At 50.5% G+C, this 16,607-nt stretch overlaps 1 protein-coding gene across 4 annotated transcripts in view; it reads left to right on the top strand.

The window, feature by feature from the left end:
* The window catches only part of ACACA (acetyl-CoA carboxylase alpha), a 239,419-nt gene extending 226,477 nt beyond the window's left edge, over positions 1 to 12,942 (top strand). For 3 of the 4 annotated variants that reach the window (XM_047758432.1, XM_047758433.1, XM_047758431.1), the window contains 4 exons: positions 2,176 to 2,330; positions 2,966 to 3,136; positions 8,741 to 8,877; positions 10,651 to 12,942. In XM_047758432.1, coding sequence (XP_047614388.1) covers positions 2,176 to 2,330; positions 2,966 to 3,136; positions 8,741 to 8,877; positions 10,651 to 10,774 — 587 coding nt within the window. In that variant the 3' untranslated portion in view covers positions 10,775 to 12,942. Of the gene's footprint in view, positions 1 to 2,175; positions 2,331 to 2,965; positions 3,137 to 8,740; positions 8,878 to 9,669; positions 9,839 to 10,650 lie in introns of those variants that run through there. The other variant, XM_047758434.1, reaches the window with a different exon arrangement.
* The last annotated feature ends 3,665 nt before the right edge of the window (positions 12,943 to 16,607 follow it).

The raw sequence follows: 16,607 nt of genomic DNA, 5'->3' as shown, positions 1-16,607 counted from the left end.
ACTAGGTTTAGTAGCTATTGATAATTCTTGGCAGAATCAATTACTGTGATGGCTGTAAAATGGTGAATTTCTGTCTATTAGTTGTTAGTCTCTGGGGAGGGCGAGCTTTCCCTCTTCTCTCCCATTTAATTTTTTTTTTTATTTTTTTGTCTTTTTGCCTTTTCTAGGGCCGCCCCCTCAGCATATGGAGGTTCCCAGGCTAGGGGTTTAATCGGAGCTGTAGGCGCCAGCCTACGCCAGAGCCACAGCAATGTGGGATACGAGCCGTGTCTGTGACCCACACCACAGCTCACGGCAACACCGGATCCTTAACCCACTGAGCAAGGCCAGGGATCGAACCCGCAACCCCATTGTTTCTAGTCGGATTCGTTAACCACTGCGCTACGATGGAAACTCCTCCCATTTAATTATTTTTAGGGTGGACTTACAGGTTCTTATTTTATCCCATAAATACTGTCTGATAATTATCCTATGTTCAAATTGACCCAAATCTGGCCAGTGGGAACACCTTCAAACTGGCTTCTGTGTCCTTTTAACACATCCCAACATTTTTTGAGTGCTTCCTAATTTTTTTGGTGACAGTATGTTCCAGGTTCATCTTACTAGTTTTCCCGCCTCCCTCTTTTAGCCCAAATCAACCATTTGTCCAAAGAGTCTTGGTTCTTTTTACTGGGAAAGGAAAAGTGTCTGCTTCCCCGTGGAGGGTGTAATACCTGAGACAGCCTCACCCCAGAAGAAACCAGTCAGCTCTCCTCCCAGGAATTCTCCAGGCAGATCCAACCGGAATGAGGGGGCGTCCATCTCATACCACAGCCCGGGGCCCGCTGTTGCCATGTTTACCTGGTTTGGAAAGAAGGCTGCGGAGGAGTCAAGGGCCCAGAGTGAGGGGTCAGCGATTGTCGTCTGTGTGAGAGCCCGAGAAGAGACAGCCCTCCACACTGCACATCACAGTTTGAAAGTAGTGATGGGTGTTTTAAAAAAAAAAAAATGGAGTTGGGCATCCAAAAACCTCATAAATATGAAACCAGGCACCAGAGTTACATTCCTGTTCTGTTAACATGTATTTAAGTGTAATACTTACAGCTCGCTCAGCAGCCCCAAGACTGTTTATGGCGCATGATTCATAGTGGCATAAAAAGCAAGGCCCCTTCCAGACGGACATGCTTGAAATAGACCTCTCTCTTCTGCATCCCGTCACCTGTGGTCATGTATTTATTTGTCAGCTTTGGTGACCAAGCACGTCAGTTTGTCCCCAGCACCAGGGGCTGTCACCTACTGCAACTTCAGCTAGACTTAGTCTTCCTTAACTAGGCAGGCAGCTAAATTTTCAGGTCCCAGTCTGAGCGTAATTAGGAAGAAAAGCACTGGGACACTATTGAGTAGGGGCACGGGTGGGAGGCTCGTTGGTATCAGAAATTCCCAAGTCTCCTTTCTATTGACTGAAGGGACCCTGTGCGTGTAAGCCTGGTGATCCAGATGGGCAGTGCCAACTGCCTTTCTCTTTTTCCCTCCTCCCTCTTTTAGCCCAAGAACAAGAATGTCTTTGCCACTGAGGTCAGAGTTTGGCTCTGGCAGTAGCAGCACAGGCAGGAGGCTAGGAGGCTGGCTATCCACTGAACCGGTATCAGACACGAGCTTCTGGCTCTAATTAGATTGGATTCTACTAACTTCATGTTTAAAGTCTCCAAACCAGAGATCAAAGGCGTGAAGTAAAGCAGCTCTCAGCCTGAGGCATCTTCAGGTCCTAACCAAGCTGAGCAGATGACCACTGTGGATGTGGGGAAAGAGGAGCTGCTGGCTTGTGTCCAGAGGCACAGGGATGCTCCCGTACCCTGTCCCCTGCTCAGAGGAGTCCAGCCACTCTGGGCTGGTCAGCAGGGCAAGTTACGATGTCCTTTGTGGGGACGAGGGGCCTGTCGTCAGTCAGTGAGATGCTAGAGGCAAGGCCTCCAGGCGATGGCTTGTACCTGCTCAGGGAGCACCTGGGGAAAGGAGCCCCTCAGCTGCTCTCGTAGCTATCAGCTCCCCAGGGAAGGGAGGACAGGTGGGCTCTGTGGCAAGGACAGGTCTGGCATCCAGCAGAGTCTAGTTACTCAGCGGAGAGGAGGGGAAGCCGTGGACAACCAGGCCACAGGGCCTCCCGTGACTGTGCTGCTCTGACTTATTTTGATGCAGGCACCCCAGAGCTCAGCACGGCTGAGCGGAAGGAGCTGGAGAGCAAGCTGAAGGAGCGGGAGGAGTTCCTCCTCCCCATTTACCATCAGGTAGCCGTGCAGTTTGCTGACTTGCACGACACACCGGGCCGGATGCAGGAGAAGGGGGTTATTAACGTAAGTACAGTGGCAGCTGCTTCTCCTGACTTGTCAGAGACGCGCCACCAGCCTGTGTCTGCCTCTTGCATGCGGGCTCACATGCAGGGAGCTGTCAGGGCTGCATTAAAACCGTGTGTGTGGATCAAACCATGTTCAGTTCTTTTGGAGAGACTTTTCCCTTTTTTACAACCATTATCATCCTGAAACAATTTATGACATGGCTTACTGGGACCCCTCAGGAGGCAGGCCCCATTTTATTGACGGGAAGCTGAGTTCCATGTGCTCTGCTGGGGACAGCTGCCCGGAGGTCCTCAGGCTGTGGGTTACCCCAGGGTCAAGGCCCTGCTCAAAAAAAAAAAAAAGAAAAAAGAAAAAAGAAAAAATCCCTCACTCTCTGGTTATGTGGGAATTTGTGGCCACCTCCTCAGGTCATGAAGGCCATACCTGTCAAGCATCAGCCAGCCTGTCTCTGTCAGTGCTATGGTTGGCACAGTTGGGGCTGTGGCTTTGAACTGGGGAGACATCTGTGGGTGCTGGGAGCTCGTGACCTCTTGCATCTCGGAGGGGCTGGAGAGTAGGTTTTGTGCCCAGACAGTTCCCTCTGGACTGGACACTGAACTGGGGCAACTACACTTATTCTTGTCTGCGTGTAGGACATCCTGGATTGGAAAACATCCCGTACCTTTTTCTACTGGCGGCTGAGGCGTCTCTTGCTGGAGGACCTGGTCAAGAAGAAAATCCACAATGCCAACCCCGAGCTGACCGACGGCCAGATCCAGGCCATGTTAAGGCGCTGGTTTGTGGAGGTGGAAGGAACAGTGAAGGTAGGTGGGCGCCCCCAGAGGAGGCTCCGTGCTCTGCTCCTCCCCCCCCCCCACTTCTAGCTTGGCGGCAGGCCTGTGGGCTAAGACTCTCTGGCCTCAGGAGCTGTTTCCTCCCTGACAGTAACACGGCTTGTTAGAGGAGGTGGTACATTCTTTGTAGCTCGATTGGCCAGCCGGCAAACCTTTCTGAACACTTAGTATACACCAGATGCTGCACAGGCCCAGGGACGTGGCAGTGGGCGAGGCGGACACTGCTCCTGCCCTCACAGGGCTCACATCAAGGCAGGGAGACAGATTCAGCAAGAGGTCACATACAGCAGTGGCCGGCATCAAACAGTGAACCCAGGGCATCCCAGGGAAGAGGGACCCCAGACCCACTCTGTGGGAAGGGGGAGCAGTCTGGGAAGACTTCTAGAAGAAGTAAGGTCTCAGCTGACCTGAAAACAAAATGGGAAATGGAGCAGAGGTCAGGGTTGGATTGCGGGATGGGAGGAACATTCCAGGCAGAAGGAATGGCATGTCCCAAACCGGTCAACAGGGGCAGCGTGCATCCGAGGAGCTGCAGGAATTTCAGGATGCCTCGGGGATGGGGACGGTGGGGGCTGTGTGGAGGGGTTGGGACTGAGGTCAGTGGGGAGCTTTTAAGCGGCAGAGTGCCACTGTGTGATGTGTGTGGTGGAGAGACCGCTGGGGGCTGTGTGCAGGGAGCTGAGGCCTAACAGGAGGGGTGGTAATTCAGGCAGCAGGTGCCCTGCCTCCAGCTACAGGTCTCCTGACTGTATCTGAGCTGGAAGGAGACGTCCAGCCTGCAGGGAACCAGGCATCCGGCGTCTCCAGGGGGCGCTGTCACAGGAGGCCCAGTCCTGAGATCAGTGCCCACTGTCTTGGGTCCTTGGACTCGTGCCCCGGGGCCGGGGCAGCCAGGTACCAGCATGTGCTCCTGGAATTGTGGGCTGCACAGTCCTGGGAGGATGGGAAGAAAAAGTTGGGACTTTTATTTGTATTTATTTTTTACTGAGAAAGAGAAAGAAATCAACCTTTATTAGTAAGTATCTGTATTAAATCATACATCATATATACATTTTATCAGGCTACTCATAGTATGTGCTGGAAATAGACTTGTCTCTTTGCCTGAAACTATGTGAGCAGAAACGGTGACAGCTGGCTTGGAGACTGGACAGCGGGCTCTCCAGCCTCCTGACAAGTGTTGCCTGAAGTGTCTGCCGACCCTTTTGGGGAGGGAACTCCAAGATCTGCCATCAGTTTTAAAGTCAGTGAGTCGGGTACTTCCAAGAGTCACCTCGAGGTTAAGTCTGCCCATTTCTTTACGACTGAAAAGCTTCTTTGGATAAGTATTTCACAGAGGTGGCGGGGAGCGCCGCCTTATGCAACACTTGGTTCAGGTTAAGGTCAGTCTGTGGCATCATAATTGAGTGAGACAATTTTGTCCGTGGCTACTGGCAGCTCGCAGGGGAAGTTGGCATTGAAAGTCACGCAAGTGTAAAATCAGAGGTTGTTCTCTAGTTAAGAGCGGCCGGCTAGGTAAATGGAGTGTGCGGCGCGTGAGGCCAGGACAGGCCCGCGCCGCCTTCCCCCCACATTAGTCACTAATGGACATGCACAGCCTCCGTGGGCGCGAGGCCGGGGAGGAGCCGCCGCTTCCCTCGGAGCAGGAGGCCAGCGCACGGGCCTTCAGTTGTCCCTTAGTGTCCAGCTCCCTGGGGACGGCGTGTCTGGAGAAACAGGTCGTCGCTTTCTCTCTTCAATGGAGAGATCATCTGTGCCCACTCCTGGTGGAGGCACCCTGGCCCTCAGCGCAGGAGGGGAGGCCCGGGGCTCTGACCCCGTCCCAGTCTACAGGAGAGCATCCCTTGAGCCCCCAGCCCTGGGGGAGGGTGGAGGAGAGAGGCGAAGGGTGGGTGACCCCACCATGAGGCTTTGAGACCTCCTTGTAGATTCTGCGGGCCCAGCAGCACCCAATTCAGTGTGGGGTGGGTGATAAAATCCCCAGCGCCCTTGAAGAAAGAAGCATTGCAGTGCCCAGAGGCCACCGGCTGCCTGCGAGGGGCTGGCGCAGGCCACTCCATGCTTGGGGGTAAGGGTGGGGAAATGGCTGAAAACCAGAATCATCGCCTTTCCCGGGTTCTTCCAACAGGGCCAGGGATGATGTGCTGTGCCCCCAAGGGCAGGCTGCCTCAGTCTAGACCCTGGCTTTGCCCCAGGAAGTGACCCGCTGTTGTGCACCGTACTTACTGGTAGGGAAGCTCTTAGTGACAGGCATCTATTAGCTGTCCTGTGTGTTCTTTTTCTCATAGAGAATATTTTAAAAATCTTAATCCTGAAAAAGATTCTAGGAGAGAAAGTTTGAAGACATTGTGATGTCGTGTAATTCTCTTGTTTCCCTTAGAGGAGTCTGGTGCCATGAGTTATAGGATTCTCTGAATCCACAGGGACAGCCCTGCTGTAGGAAAGAGTAGGGTTTATGGTTTGTAGTTTCACTGCAGGCAGAAGAGAAGCATCACCACAGCTCCCTTGAAAAATAATGATTTAAATCAGGCTGTAAGGACAACGGGCATGTCTGTTTCAGGGCCGTTTCCTCTCCTGATTCTCAGATGTAGAGTCACTCCAGGCCCTGCTGGACCATTGAGTAAGGAGGGCTTACAGCAATTCCCTGTGTTAGAAATGGAACTTTCCAAAAAGGTCATTTAGATTTTGTAAGATAGACTAATTACTACATACAGTTAGTGAGCTGAGTGGTCCAGAGATACTTATCCACTGATGCAGAGAGGGATAAAGTGTCTGCTGAACATATAAGGCCCTTGTTGTGACGTTTAATTACTGATATTTTATTGGTATTAAAGTGTCCTGACTGGGATGAGTACAGGCGGGTGTCATGGGCCCAGGCCTGTCGTGAGGTTAGCAGCCCAGCATTTCACACGTGATTAAAATCCACAGTGGGAATAATCAGCCACACTCCCAGAATTTTAAGGAGGGAGATGATAACAGCATGGGGTTGGCCCGTCCTTCTGGATGGCTGGAAGGATGTCTTAGAACTGTTCCATGGGAGTTCCTGTCGTGGCTCAGTGGTTAACGAACCCGACTAGGAACCATGAGGTTGCGGGTTTGATCCCTGGCCTTGCTCAGTGGGTTAAGGATCCGGCGTTGCTGTGGCTGTGCTGTAGGCCGGTGGCTACAGCTCCAATTCGACCCCTAGCCTGGGAACCTCCATATGCCTCGGGTGCAGCCCTAGATAAGCCAAAAAAAAAAAAAAACTGTTCCACGAGGGCAGACAAGGGGCTTTGGACTCTCTAACCCTGGGCGGAGGAAGCGCACTCGAGCCAGTAAGAGGAAACCCTCCTGGTCTGTTACCAAAGCCCGTGGCACTGTGGGTGCCCGTTCATTCCTGCTAAAAACACTATGGCTAGGATTGCCAGCCCTTTGCCTTCGTGTACTCCGTGCTGTGATGGAAGCTTGATCGGGGTCTGACTTGGTGGATGTCACCCAGTCGTATTTTGAGTGAACAGATCTTTCATGTGAGGGGCCTGTCTTTTCAAAAACTTGGAGTGTGTTGATTTAATTCTGTCTGGGAACTTTTAAAAAATATTTAATTTAAACACCTAGCATATTCTGTGGCTGTAGGAAGGGTAGGCAGGAGAGTTTTCTCTGGAGGGCGGCTGGCTTTCCAGTGTCGAGTCTGAGCACCGTTAGAAGCAGGCATCTCGTTAGCTAATACATTACACCAATCAAGGAGAGTTATCTTAAGCCACAATTAATCTGCTCCCTGGCATATGCTGATAGGAAAGCATCATGCTGTTTCTTAATTAAAAGCAAACGGATTAAAAATGATTAATAAGAGTATTAAATATTCTCCTAAACTAAAGGCTTTGGGATTCTTGGGTAAATCTAGTTGTTGTTTTTTTTTCCATTCTAAAACCCAAGAAGCATGCATTGTTTTATTTTCCCCTCCCCCCTGTCCTCCCAGGCGAGGGCATGTGCAGAAGCCCCGGTGACCAGCAGGTCGGGGCTCAGCACAGTGGTCGAGAGGCCAGGGGCATCCATCCGAGTTGGGGTGCAGGAGCTGGCACACAAGAGTTAAGATGCCACACTGTGGGGAAAACATCACCACCACCATCCTGTCCATAGAGATTGATGTGGTACCTCCTTTTTCTTGGAACAAAACGCTCCCCTGCAGTTCGGCCTCAAGAACTCCGAGCGGTGGGAAGGCTCGCCTCAGTCCGCACTGTCCTGGCCACCCCACCCCGACCAGGGAGCTGATCTTTTATCAGTGATTACAGAGATGCGCAAACTTGGGGCCAAAAAAAGAACCAGACAAAAGCAGCAGAAAAGGTGCGCTGCTGGTCCTTAATCCTGGGGCTCCTCGATGCTTCGGCTGTGAAGGGCTCCTTCAGAATTGTTGGAAATGTAGGAGTCAGTTACATGACATGAAATGACCAGCCACAGTGAACTCACCAGCCAAGTCAGAGAGGTGGGAAGGGAGAGTCGGAAAAGAAACCTTCACTTTTAAAGGCCTCAAACAGCGCCCAGTTTCCCGTGTGATGCCTCCTGCAGGGCACAAGTAGGTTTCCTCCACTTTGCAGGCCCCGAGTCCCAGCCGCGGCCCTGGCTGCTGGCATCCGGGCTTCCAAGCCCGGGAGCTCCCTAACGCACCCACCTATTAAATTACAGCGCCAAACTCATTGTCATTCTGACTTTGACTCGGTTAGTGATAACAGAGGAGGATAGCGCACCTTTAAATGCCGAGCTTTGTGTTTAATTACCCAAACAAAATGACATAAATATGAATGAGCCCTAATGGCGGTACTTGGTTTTCCGGAAACCATTAACAAAACGATTCCTAAATGATTTGTAAAGAAAATGAGAGGAGAAGAGAGCCAGGAGAAGGCTATTAGGTTTCTAACACACTCCTGAATTATTATGTAGTCAACTACCTGGGAAACGCTCAGCTAAATGATCTTGAAAAAAGGAGGCCAGAGGAGGTTTGTTGAGACTTTCTGGGTGATGGGCGTCTTGACCCTTTGCAAAACTCTCACAAGAAGGGAACCGGGGTTTAGGTCTCTGCCCTGGTGGCTCTCCTGGGCGCCAGGGCCTCCCTGTCCTTGGGCCTTGCCGGGCTCTGGGGCGGGAGACCCCCCAGCCAGGCTGCTCCCCTGCTCCCCGCTGCACCTGAGACTTACATTTAGGAATCATGTCTCAGTTCCTCAAAAAGCACGTTTCATTTTTAAAACACCAAGTAAACAGCATTTCCCTCTCAACCAGCACTTTACTCAACATGCGGTCAGGGGACGCAATTCCTGCAGCCTCTGTGGAACAGGTGACAGACGCCTCGGGTGAGCACGGAGCCTCTGGGGACCCAGGCAGATGCTTCGAATGTGCATCTTGTCCCAGGAGCGGGACTGGGAGGATGAGGACAGCTCCTGTCTTGAGACCTATTTCTTCCTCCTCCTCCAAAGCCCAAGTGATGGGGAACACGGATGACTCTGTTCCCTGAACAAGCATTTGCGGTGACCTTTCCAGATGCCGAGTCATCAGAGGGTCCAGACTGGCCTGGCCCCTGGTGTCTGACCAGGCGATCTCTGCTTGCAGGCCTACGTTTGGGACAATAACAAGGACCTGGTGGAGTGGCTGGAGAAACAGCTGACGGAGGAAGATGGCGTTCGCTCAGTCATAGAGGAAAACATCAAATACATCAGCAGAGACTACGTCCTCAAGCAGATCCGCAGGTGAGAGCCGCTGAGGGGGCTGCTTGTGCAAATGGGGCTCACTTCCCCGGAATGCAAGATTTAGGAACAAAGGGTGAGGTGGTGTCCCTATCTGTCTGAGACGCTGGGGTTGACCCACAGATAAGAACAGAGCCCTGAAGCACAGTTCTCTCTCAGCTGCTGGGCCCCAGGGGCACTTCGGAATGGCTGCTGGATGATGGCTTCGTTCATTGTGCCCAACTATTAGCTCCGAATGCAGATACTGGGACTGAACGATTCTGTGAACAAAGCTGACTGCACCCTAGTTTCCTGGGAAACTACCTCCTCCCTCCCGGGCCACGAGCAAGCTGTGTTCTCACATCCCCGCCTCCTCCATAGGCTGGGCAGAGCAGATTACTGGGGATGTTTTAAAAAACTTTTTATCTGAAAACATTTCACTTACAGAAAAACTGCAAAACTAAAAGCAGTACAAAGACCAGCGCTGTACCCAGATGTGCTGGTATTTACACTTTACCCTACGTGCTATATCATTTGTGAATGTACTTGCTCTTTCATGTAATTTTTTTCTGAACCATTTAAGGGTAAGTGACACACATCATGGCCCATCATGGCCCATCATGGCCCTTTACCCCCACATACTTCAGTGTGCCTCTGCTCAGAGGGATACTACTCTCTTACCTAACCACAGTGAAATGATTAATTTTTATAAAGTGGACATTGATAGAACCATTTATCTACATCACTATTTATAGATCATTGTTCGTTTTGAGTTTGATGTTTCCTCGTGATTAGATTCAGGCTCTGCTTTTGCAGCCAGAACATGACATCTGTGATGGTGTGGCCTTCAGAGGGAACCACATCTGGAAACGCACGACGTCATCTGTCATGTTAGTTTCCGTCACCTGATCAAGCTGTGCCTGGACTTCTCCACTGTGTAATTCCTGCTTGTCCCCGTGAACCTAATAAGCAATCTGTGGAGAGACACGCGAGGCCGTGCAGGTTCCTGCTCGACAATATTTCCGCCCAGAGTCGGCACCAGGGGCGGTTCTCACCCAGGCCAGTTGTTACAGTGAGGTGGCAGAATGGTCACGTTACACCTCTGGCACGCCCTGCGCAGTCTGCCGTCACCACCCCAGTTCTACTGCAGGCTGAGTCCCCTCTCCTCCTTTTCCTACAGTCCTCACCGCTGTAGCCCAATGAATGTTTTTTCACTGATTCTTTTTTTTTGGGGGGGGGGGTCTCTTTAGGGCCGCATCCATGGCATGTGGAGGTTCCCAGGCTAGGGGTCAAATCAGAACTACAGCTGCCGGCCTACACCACAGCCACAGCCATGTGGGATCTGAGCCACATCTGTGACTTACACCACAGCTCATGGCAATGCCAGATCCTTAACTCACTGAGCGAGGCCAGGGATCGAACCCATGTCCTCACAGATGCTAGGCAGGTTCATTACTGCTGAACCACAGTGGGAACTCCAGTAATTTGAAATTCATCATTTTTGACACCCCAGATGTCCCAGATTCAGCCAGTGGGAGCACCTTCATGCTGGTTCCACCATCTTGGGGACACGCCCCCGTCGGTATGGGGTTTTGAGGTGACTTCTTCCCTTTCTAACATAGCAGAATGTTTCGGGTTCATCTTGTGCCCACCTTGCTGCTGGGGACATTTTTCGTGTAGGAAAGAAGTCAGGTGACTGCAGTGGCCGCGTGGCGTCTGGGAGCAGGCTTCTCGGGCAGGTCTGAAACTGGCCTGAGGGAGGCACGGCCGCCTTCACCATCCCCATCTTCCCCTCAGCTTGGTACAGGCCAATCCGGAGGTCGCCATGGATTCCATCGTGCACATGACCCAGCACATCTCACCCACTCAGCGAGCAGAAGTCGTCCGGATCCTCTCCACGATGGACTCGCCTTCCACGTAGGAAGAGCCTCCTGCCCACACCTGCCCTGCCTCAGGCACAAAGGGCTCGAGCTGCCTTTTACAACTGAAGCCACTGTAATGAGACAGCATCGGAGGCCCAGCATTGGAATCCAAGTGGCATTTTGCTTCCCCTCGAATGTTTTCAGGTTACGCACGACATACTGGGATGTAGGGTCACAGAGCCCCCGCTCCAGCCCGCCGGTCACACCCACCGCCCCGTTCAGTATTTATTACCCTGGCTGTGACTGCGTCCCCTCTCCTCGCCTGGGACCTAAGAAGGCAATGAAGGGTACACACGTGTACCGTGAGGTCTTACTACACAGAGGCAGGGCTGCCCTTCCGTCCTGCCGGCCCCTTGGTCCAGCCCCGGGACGTGGGAGGTTGTCACCGCCCACGCTCAGCCCTGGCCCCGTGAGCCTGCGGCCATCGGCAGCAGAGGAGGGCTGGGGACCAGGTGTGGGGAGAGGAGGAAGCCTCGAGTCTGTTGGTTCTTTGCCCCCCACTCGGCCCAGTACCCACCTAGGTACCCAGTTTCACCACCCCAACGTACTGTTTATCAACAAAAACTGGAGCGTGAAATCTGCAAGCTCCCTGGAACTCAGAGATGGGGGTAAAACTGAGTTCCCAGACATGGAGAAAGCTTCCAAGAAAGAGACCATTTCACTGTTGTTGATTGGGGGTCTCGGCCTTGGGTTCACTTCACTCGGAACAAACAGAGAGATGGCTGACTTGCCACCACTGCTCGGCTAGCTGAGGCCTGGGGGGCAGAGGGGGAGCTGGGGAACCACCCTGCCCGTGGTTCCTCATCCCACAGGGGAGGGGCAGGCAGTCTCTCTAGGATGAGCCAGGTTGTCACTATGGAGCCCGGAGCTCTGGCAGTTACAGGCGCTTAACAGCGCCTACAGGGCTGTCACCTCCGCCTCCCGGCCTCACAGCTGTTCTCCTGCCTGCTTTGGGGCTTGTCTGTTCCTTGAATGTACACAGACAGCAGGCACAGGCAGTCTCCCCACAGCCGTGGGAAGGAGCCCTGGTGACACCTGCGCTCTTGGCGTCAGGAACTGGCCTTCCTCGCTCTGGAGCAGCTTCCAGGGAACACAGACCCCCAAGAGACAACCCCATCATGGTGCTGCTGTCTTCAAAGCTCCCGGGTCCTTCCCCGGCCAGCGGCAGGGCCTCCTCGAGGGTGATGGGGAGTTGATTTTCAACAACCAGTTTACTCAAGGAAAGAGCTTACTGAGTGTCCCGCTGGTGTTCCTGGAGCAGGAGTGGCAGGTGATGGGGCTGGAGTAGCATCCGGTCCCTATGGTGCAGCTAACTGCATTTGTCATGGTGACCAAGGGGGAGCTCACAGCCGTCTGAGCAGAGCACTGCCAATATTTTGGCACAGGATATACAGGTGTGCAGCTTAACCCTGCAGCTCCCGCACGAGACAGCACTCCGCCCGCTTCTTTGGGACCTGTTTGCGCAAATGGGCCAGGTGTGGCCGGACTCGCCGCCACCTGCCCCCAGGGGCCAGGAGCCTCAGCCAGGCTGCCCCGGTGTGGGGACGGCACCACCCAAGGGGGGAAGGAAAAGGTGAAGAACAAACCTCAGTCCAGGAGGAACGTCCGGTGTTGCTGGCATTTGCTTATCTGCTAAGAATTGGATTCGTCTTTGACCGGGTTAGTCCTCTACACGTTTCTACAATAAATAAAATCCCACACACCTCCAGATAGTACCAAGTCCTGTGCTTGCCCCGGATCGTCAGAGGCTGGGTGGGCTACACTTGTCCCCCGCCCACCCCCAAGATTATGACACATGAAATGAACACATTTCCTCTCTAGACTCAGTAGTGCTCACTCCCCTGCCCCCAGAGCACCTCACTTCAGGTCTTACCTGGACAGGGCTCTTACCTGTGGACAAGCCGGAAGGAGCCACAGAAAACCGAAGCGCTCTGCTGCCCCACAGCCCATCACACACGCCAGGTCCTGAGGCAGGAGGAGGGTGAATGCCAGACGACCAAGACTCGCTGAGCTGGGATCGCTGTGTGGTCTGTTCCCCTCAGTCACAAAGCAGCCTTCACTGGTCTCATAGAGAATTCGATGGACACACAGCCTGAGGAGCAAAGACCTTCAGTCCAATGTATTCTTTTCACGTTTTGTTGAAATAAACCTCCACATTTGTAGAAGAGTCACTGTGTGTCACTTCAGCCCACACCCACTGTGATCAGGGGAGCTCTGGAGGGCGAGCCCTGCCCTGGCCCAAAGTAGAACCACTGTGAGGACGGGGGGCACATGGTGCTTCTGCCCGAGCCTGGACCGTTTTCGGGTCCAGAGTCCTTTGGGGGCCTGGGCAGTTCCATGGGTCTTGAAGTAAACACAAGGATTTAAACCTCTTGCTTTGCACGATTTGGGTCAAATAAATAGCAAACTGTTTTCCGAGATCAGCTCAGGCCCCTTTCACAGAGAGGTTTTAGTTTCTCTGAATAATTTAGCTACTCCGTGGCTTTGGACCACTAACTTTGGGCACAAAAAGACACCAGGGGCAGGAAATGCACGCTTGTGTGCCTTCAACCCTCTGCCTCAATGTCTACGAATCCACGTGGCTAAAGCAGGAATAACATTGACAAAGAAAGGTGGGAAGGACGCACCATTTGATGAGGGGGGATTTCCTTCATCAGTCTTTCTTAATAAAAGAAAATTTTAATGTTTATCGGTATTTGGAGTAGTAAGGAAAAGATTGAACAGCAAGGGTTCTGTGATCTATCTGGGCCTGCCTCTCTTTCCCCAACTGAAAAACAAGAACACAGGGATGACTGCCAGTGTTCAGGGCCATCAGAGGGAGGCCCTTCCCAGGCTCTTTCCCATGAGCGAGACTCAGCACCAAGCTGTGGGGAGAGGCGTGGAGAACTGCTGAGCTGGAGGTAAGCCTTCTCCAAGTGCTGGCTCCTCAGTGTGGGCACAAGAAGGTAAAACCCAGGCCTGTCCTGACCCACATGGAGAGGCAGCAAGTTCCAAGGGCTGTGTGAGGCATGGAGACAATTAAGGGCCTGTGGGCAGAGAGGAAAGTAAGGCAGCCACCACCATTTGTAAAGGTAGTCAAGAGACACTAGGAATGCTGGCTAGGAGACAGCAGTCCTCTGGGGAAGGATGGACAGTGAAATCTGAAAAACAGCAAACAGGTACCAGATTACAATGACCTTGAGGTGCTTGGCCAAGAAACAAGGTTATGTTCCTGGAGATAATAGGACACCTTTGATGGTTTGAAGGCATGGAAAGACTGGGTACGGAGGTTTATAAATCAGTCTAACTGAATGAAAACAGCCTTGGATAACAAGAAATCTGGCTCCAAGCTCAGCTCCATGTGTCTATGTCCTTGAGGGGACACCCAGGAGAGTAAGCCCAGACCACCCAGGAGGCACAGCGATAGTAATGGGCAACTGTCAGCTAGTTTTCAATACTCCAGAAATCCTACACACCCCTCAGGCGGGGGACAAAGGCTCACCATGCCACTGTTTTTCTGAGAACTAAGAGGTTTACCCACCCAGGAAGCGGTACTGGCGATCTCATGCTGGCCAAAAGCTCCAATGGGCAGTTAATAATAGTAAATAATGGGAACAGGACTTCATAAATGCATTATTTCAGTAAGAGAAATCTTCCAAAACATGGGCTCCTCTGAGGTGGGTACAGGGCTGGAACAATTACAGAGCCTCAGCTCTGAGAGGACTTGGAACCACCCAGTGGGCTCAGCCTGTTAGGAACTGCAAGGAGATGAGACAGATGGTAGCTCCAAGAGGGTTGAATGATGGGCCTGATCCCAGACATTCTGATTCTGACTGGCCTTTTGGAGTGAGCAGGGGTCAGGGGTGAGGAGAGATGGAAACAAGGACACCCAGGCCCTGAATTAGGAAGATGCTAACAGCATTCCTGCCTATACTAACAAGTACTTGCATAGCCATGTGAGGTTATAACAAGATGTCTGCATCCCACAAGAGATCTTCAACCTTGAAGACATTATGCAAATGACACATTCTGTCAGATACAAAATGGGAAGTATTGTATGATTCCATTTATATGCGGTCTCTAGAATTATGAAAGACACGGAGATAGCAAGTAGAACAGTGGTTACTAGAGACCATAGGGAGGAGGAAATGGGGAGTTACTATTTAATGGGTGCAGGATTTCAGTTTGGGATGATGGAAAGGGACAGTGGTGACGGCTGCATAACAAAGTCAATGTACTTAATACTTAATGCTGCTGAACTATGCATTTAAAAACTGCTGAAATGGTAATGTTTATGGTATATATATTTTATCACAATAAAAAATTCTGGAATTATAATGTACAATAATGGACTTGAACTAGAGGGACTCAATAGTAGATTCAGGAAGGCAGAAGAAAGAATGATCCAATGTGAAGAATAGAGAGAAAGAATGAAAAATGAACAGAGCCTCAGAGATCCATACAATATCAGTATAACAACTGAGTGTACTGGGAATGCCAGAAGGAGAGTAAAGGGCAGAAGAAATATTTGAAGAAATAATAGCTGAAAACTTCCAAGATGATGAAAACCAATCTGCAGATCTAGGAAGCTCAATAAATCCCAAGGAGGATAAACACAAAAAGATCTATACCTAGACACTACAGCCAACCTGTTGAAAGACAAAGAAAAACTTAAAAGAAGCTGGAGGAAAACAGTTCATCATGCATAGAGGAACAAAACAACAAATGACAGATAACAGCAATGGAAGCCTGAAGGCAGTGGGCTGATAAATTCAAAGTGTTACAAGGTAGTTATTTAAAAAATAACTAACAACCAGGAAACCTATACCCAGCAAAACAAAGACGAAATAAAGGCACCCTACTCCCCACTCCCAAGAGCAAGGAATTGCTAGAAAACTTGCTTTACAAGAATTAAAGGCAGTCATTCAGGGGGTTCCAGATGGTAACCTGAATCTATACAAAGATATGAAGAAGCACTTGAAAAGGTAAATATGTGAGTAAATATAAAAGACTGTTTTCTCTCTTAAAAGATATAAAATCACATAAAATTATATTGATGTATTTTGGGGTTATAGCACATATAAATACAATCATCACACAAGGGAGAAGAAAAATCAAGCTACATTAGAAACAAATTTCTATATTTTATGAGACATTAGTTTTTATCTCAAATAGATTGTAATGTGATCCCTTGGACAGCTGCTAAGAAAATAACAAAAATATACAGTAAGTGCAAATCACATATCTAATTGGAAGTTAATATGCAGAATATATAAAGAACTACAATTCATCAGAAAAACTCAAACAACATGATTTTTAAATGGACCTACAACTTCAAAAGACATTTCTCTGAAGATTATATGCAAGTGGCCATCAAGGATATGAAAAGATGCTCAATGTCACCACTCATTAGAGAAATGCAAATCAGTCACAATGCGGTATCACCTCCACCCATTAAGATGGCTTCTATCAAAAAAATGGAAACTAGTGTTGGCAAGGATGTGAAGAAATTAGAACCCTTTGCACTGCTGGTAAGATTACAAAATGGTGCAACCACTATGGAAAACAGTATGGCAGTTCCTCAAAAAAAATTAAAAATAGAATTACCATATGATCCAACAATCCTGATTCTAGGTATATATCCAAAAGAATTGAATGCAGAGGATGTGAAATAAACCGATCATGAAAAGACAAATATTGTGTAATTCCTTTTATATGAGGTATGTAAAGTATCCGAAATTCATAAAAAAGGAATGTACAGTGGTGGTTAATGGGCTGAAGAGGAGAAAATGGAGAGTTATTGCTTGATGGGTATAGTGTTTCAGTGTTTCACTTTGCAGGATAAGTAAGGTT

The sequence above is a fragment of the Phacochoerus africanus genome, chromosome 14 (assembly GCF_016906955.1).
Source record: "Phacochoerus africanus isolate WHEZ1 chromosome 14, ROS_Pafr_v1, whole genome shotgun sequence".
Classification (NCBI taxonomy): domain Eukaryota; kingdom Metazoa; phylum Chordata; class Mammalia; order Artiodactyla; family Suidae; genus Phacochoerus; species Phacochoerus africanus.
This window is presented reverse-complemented; position numbering and strand designations above follow the sequence as displayed.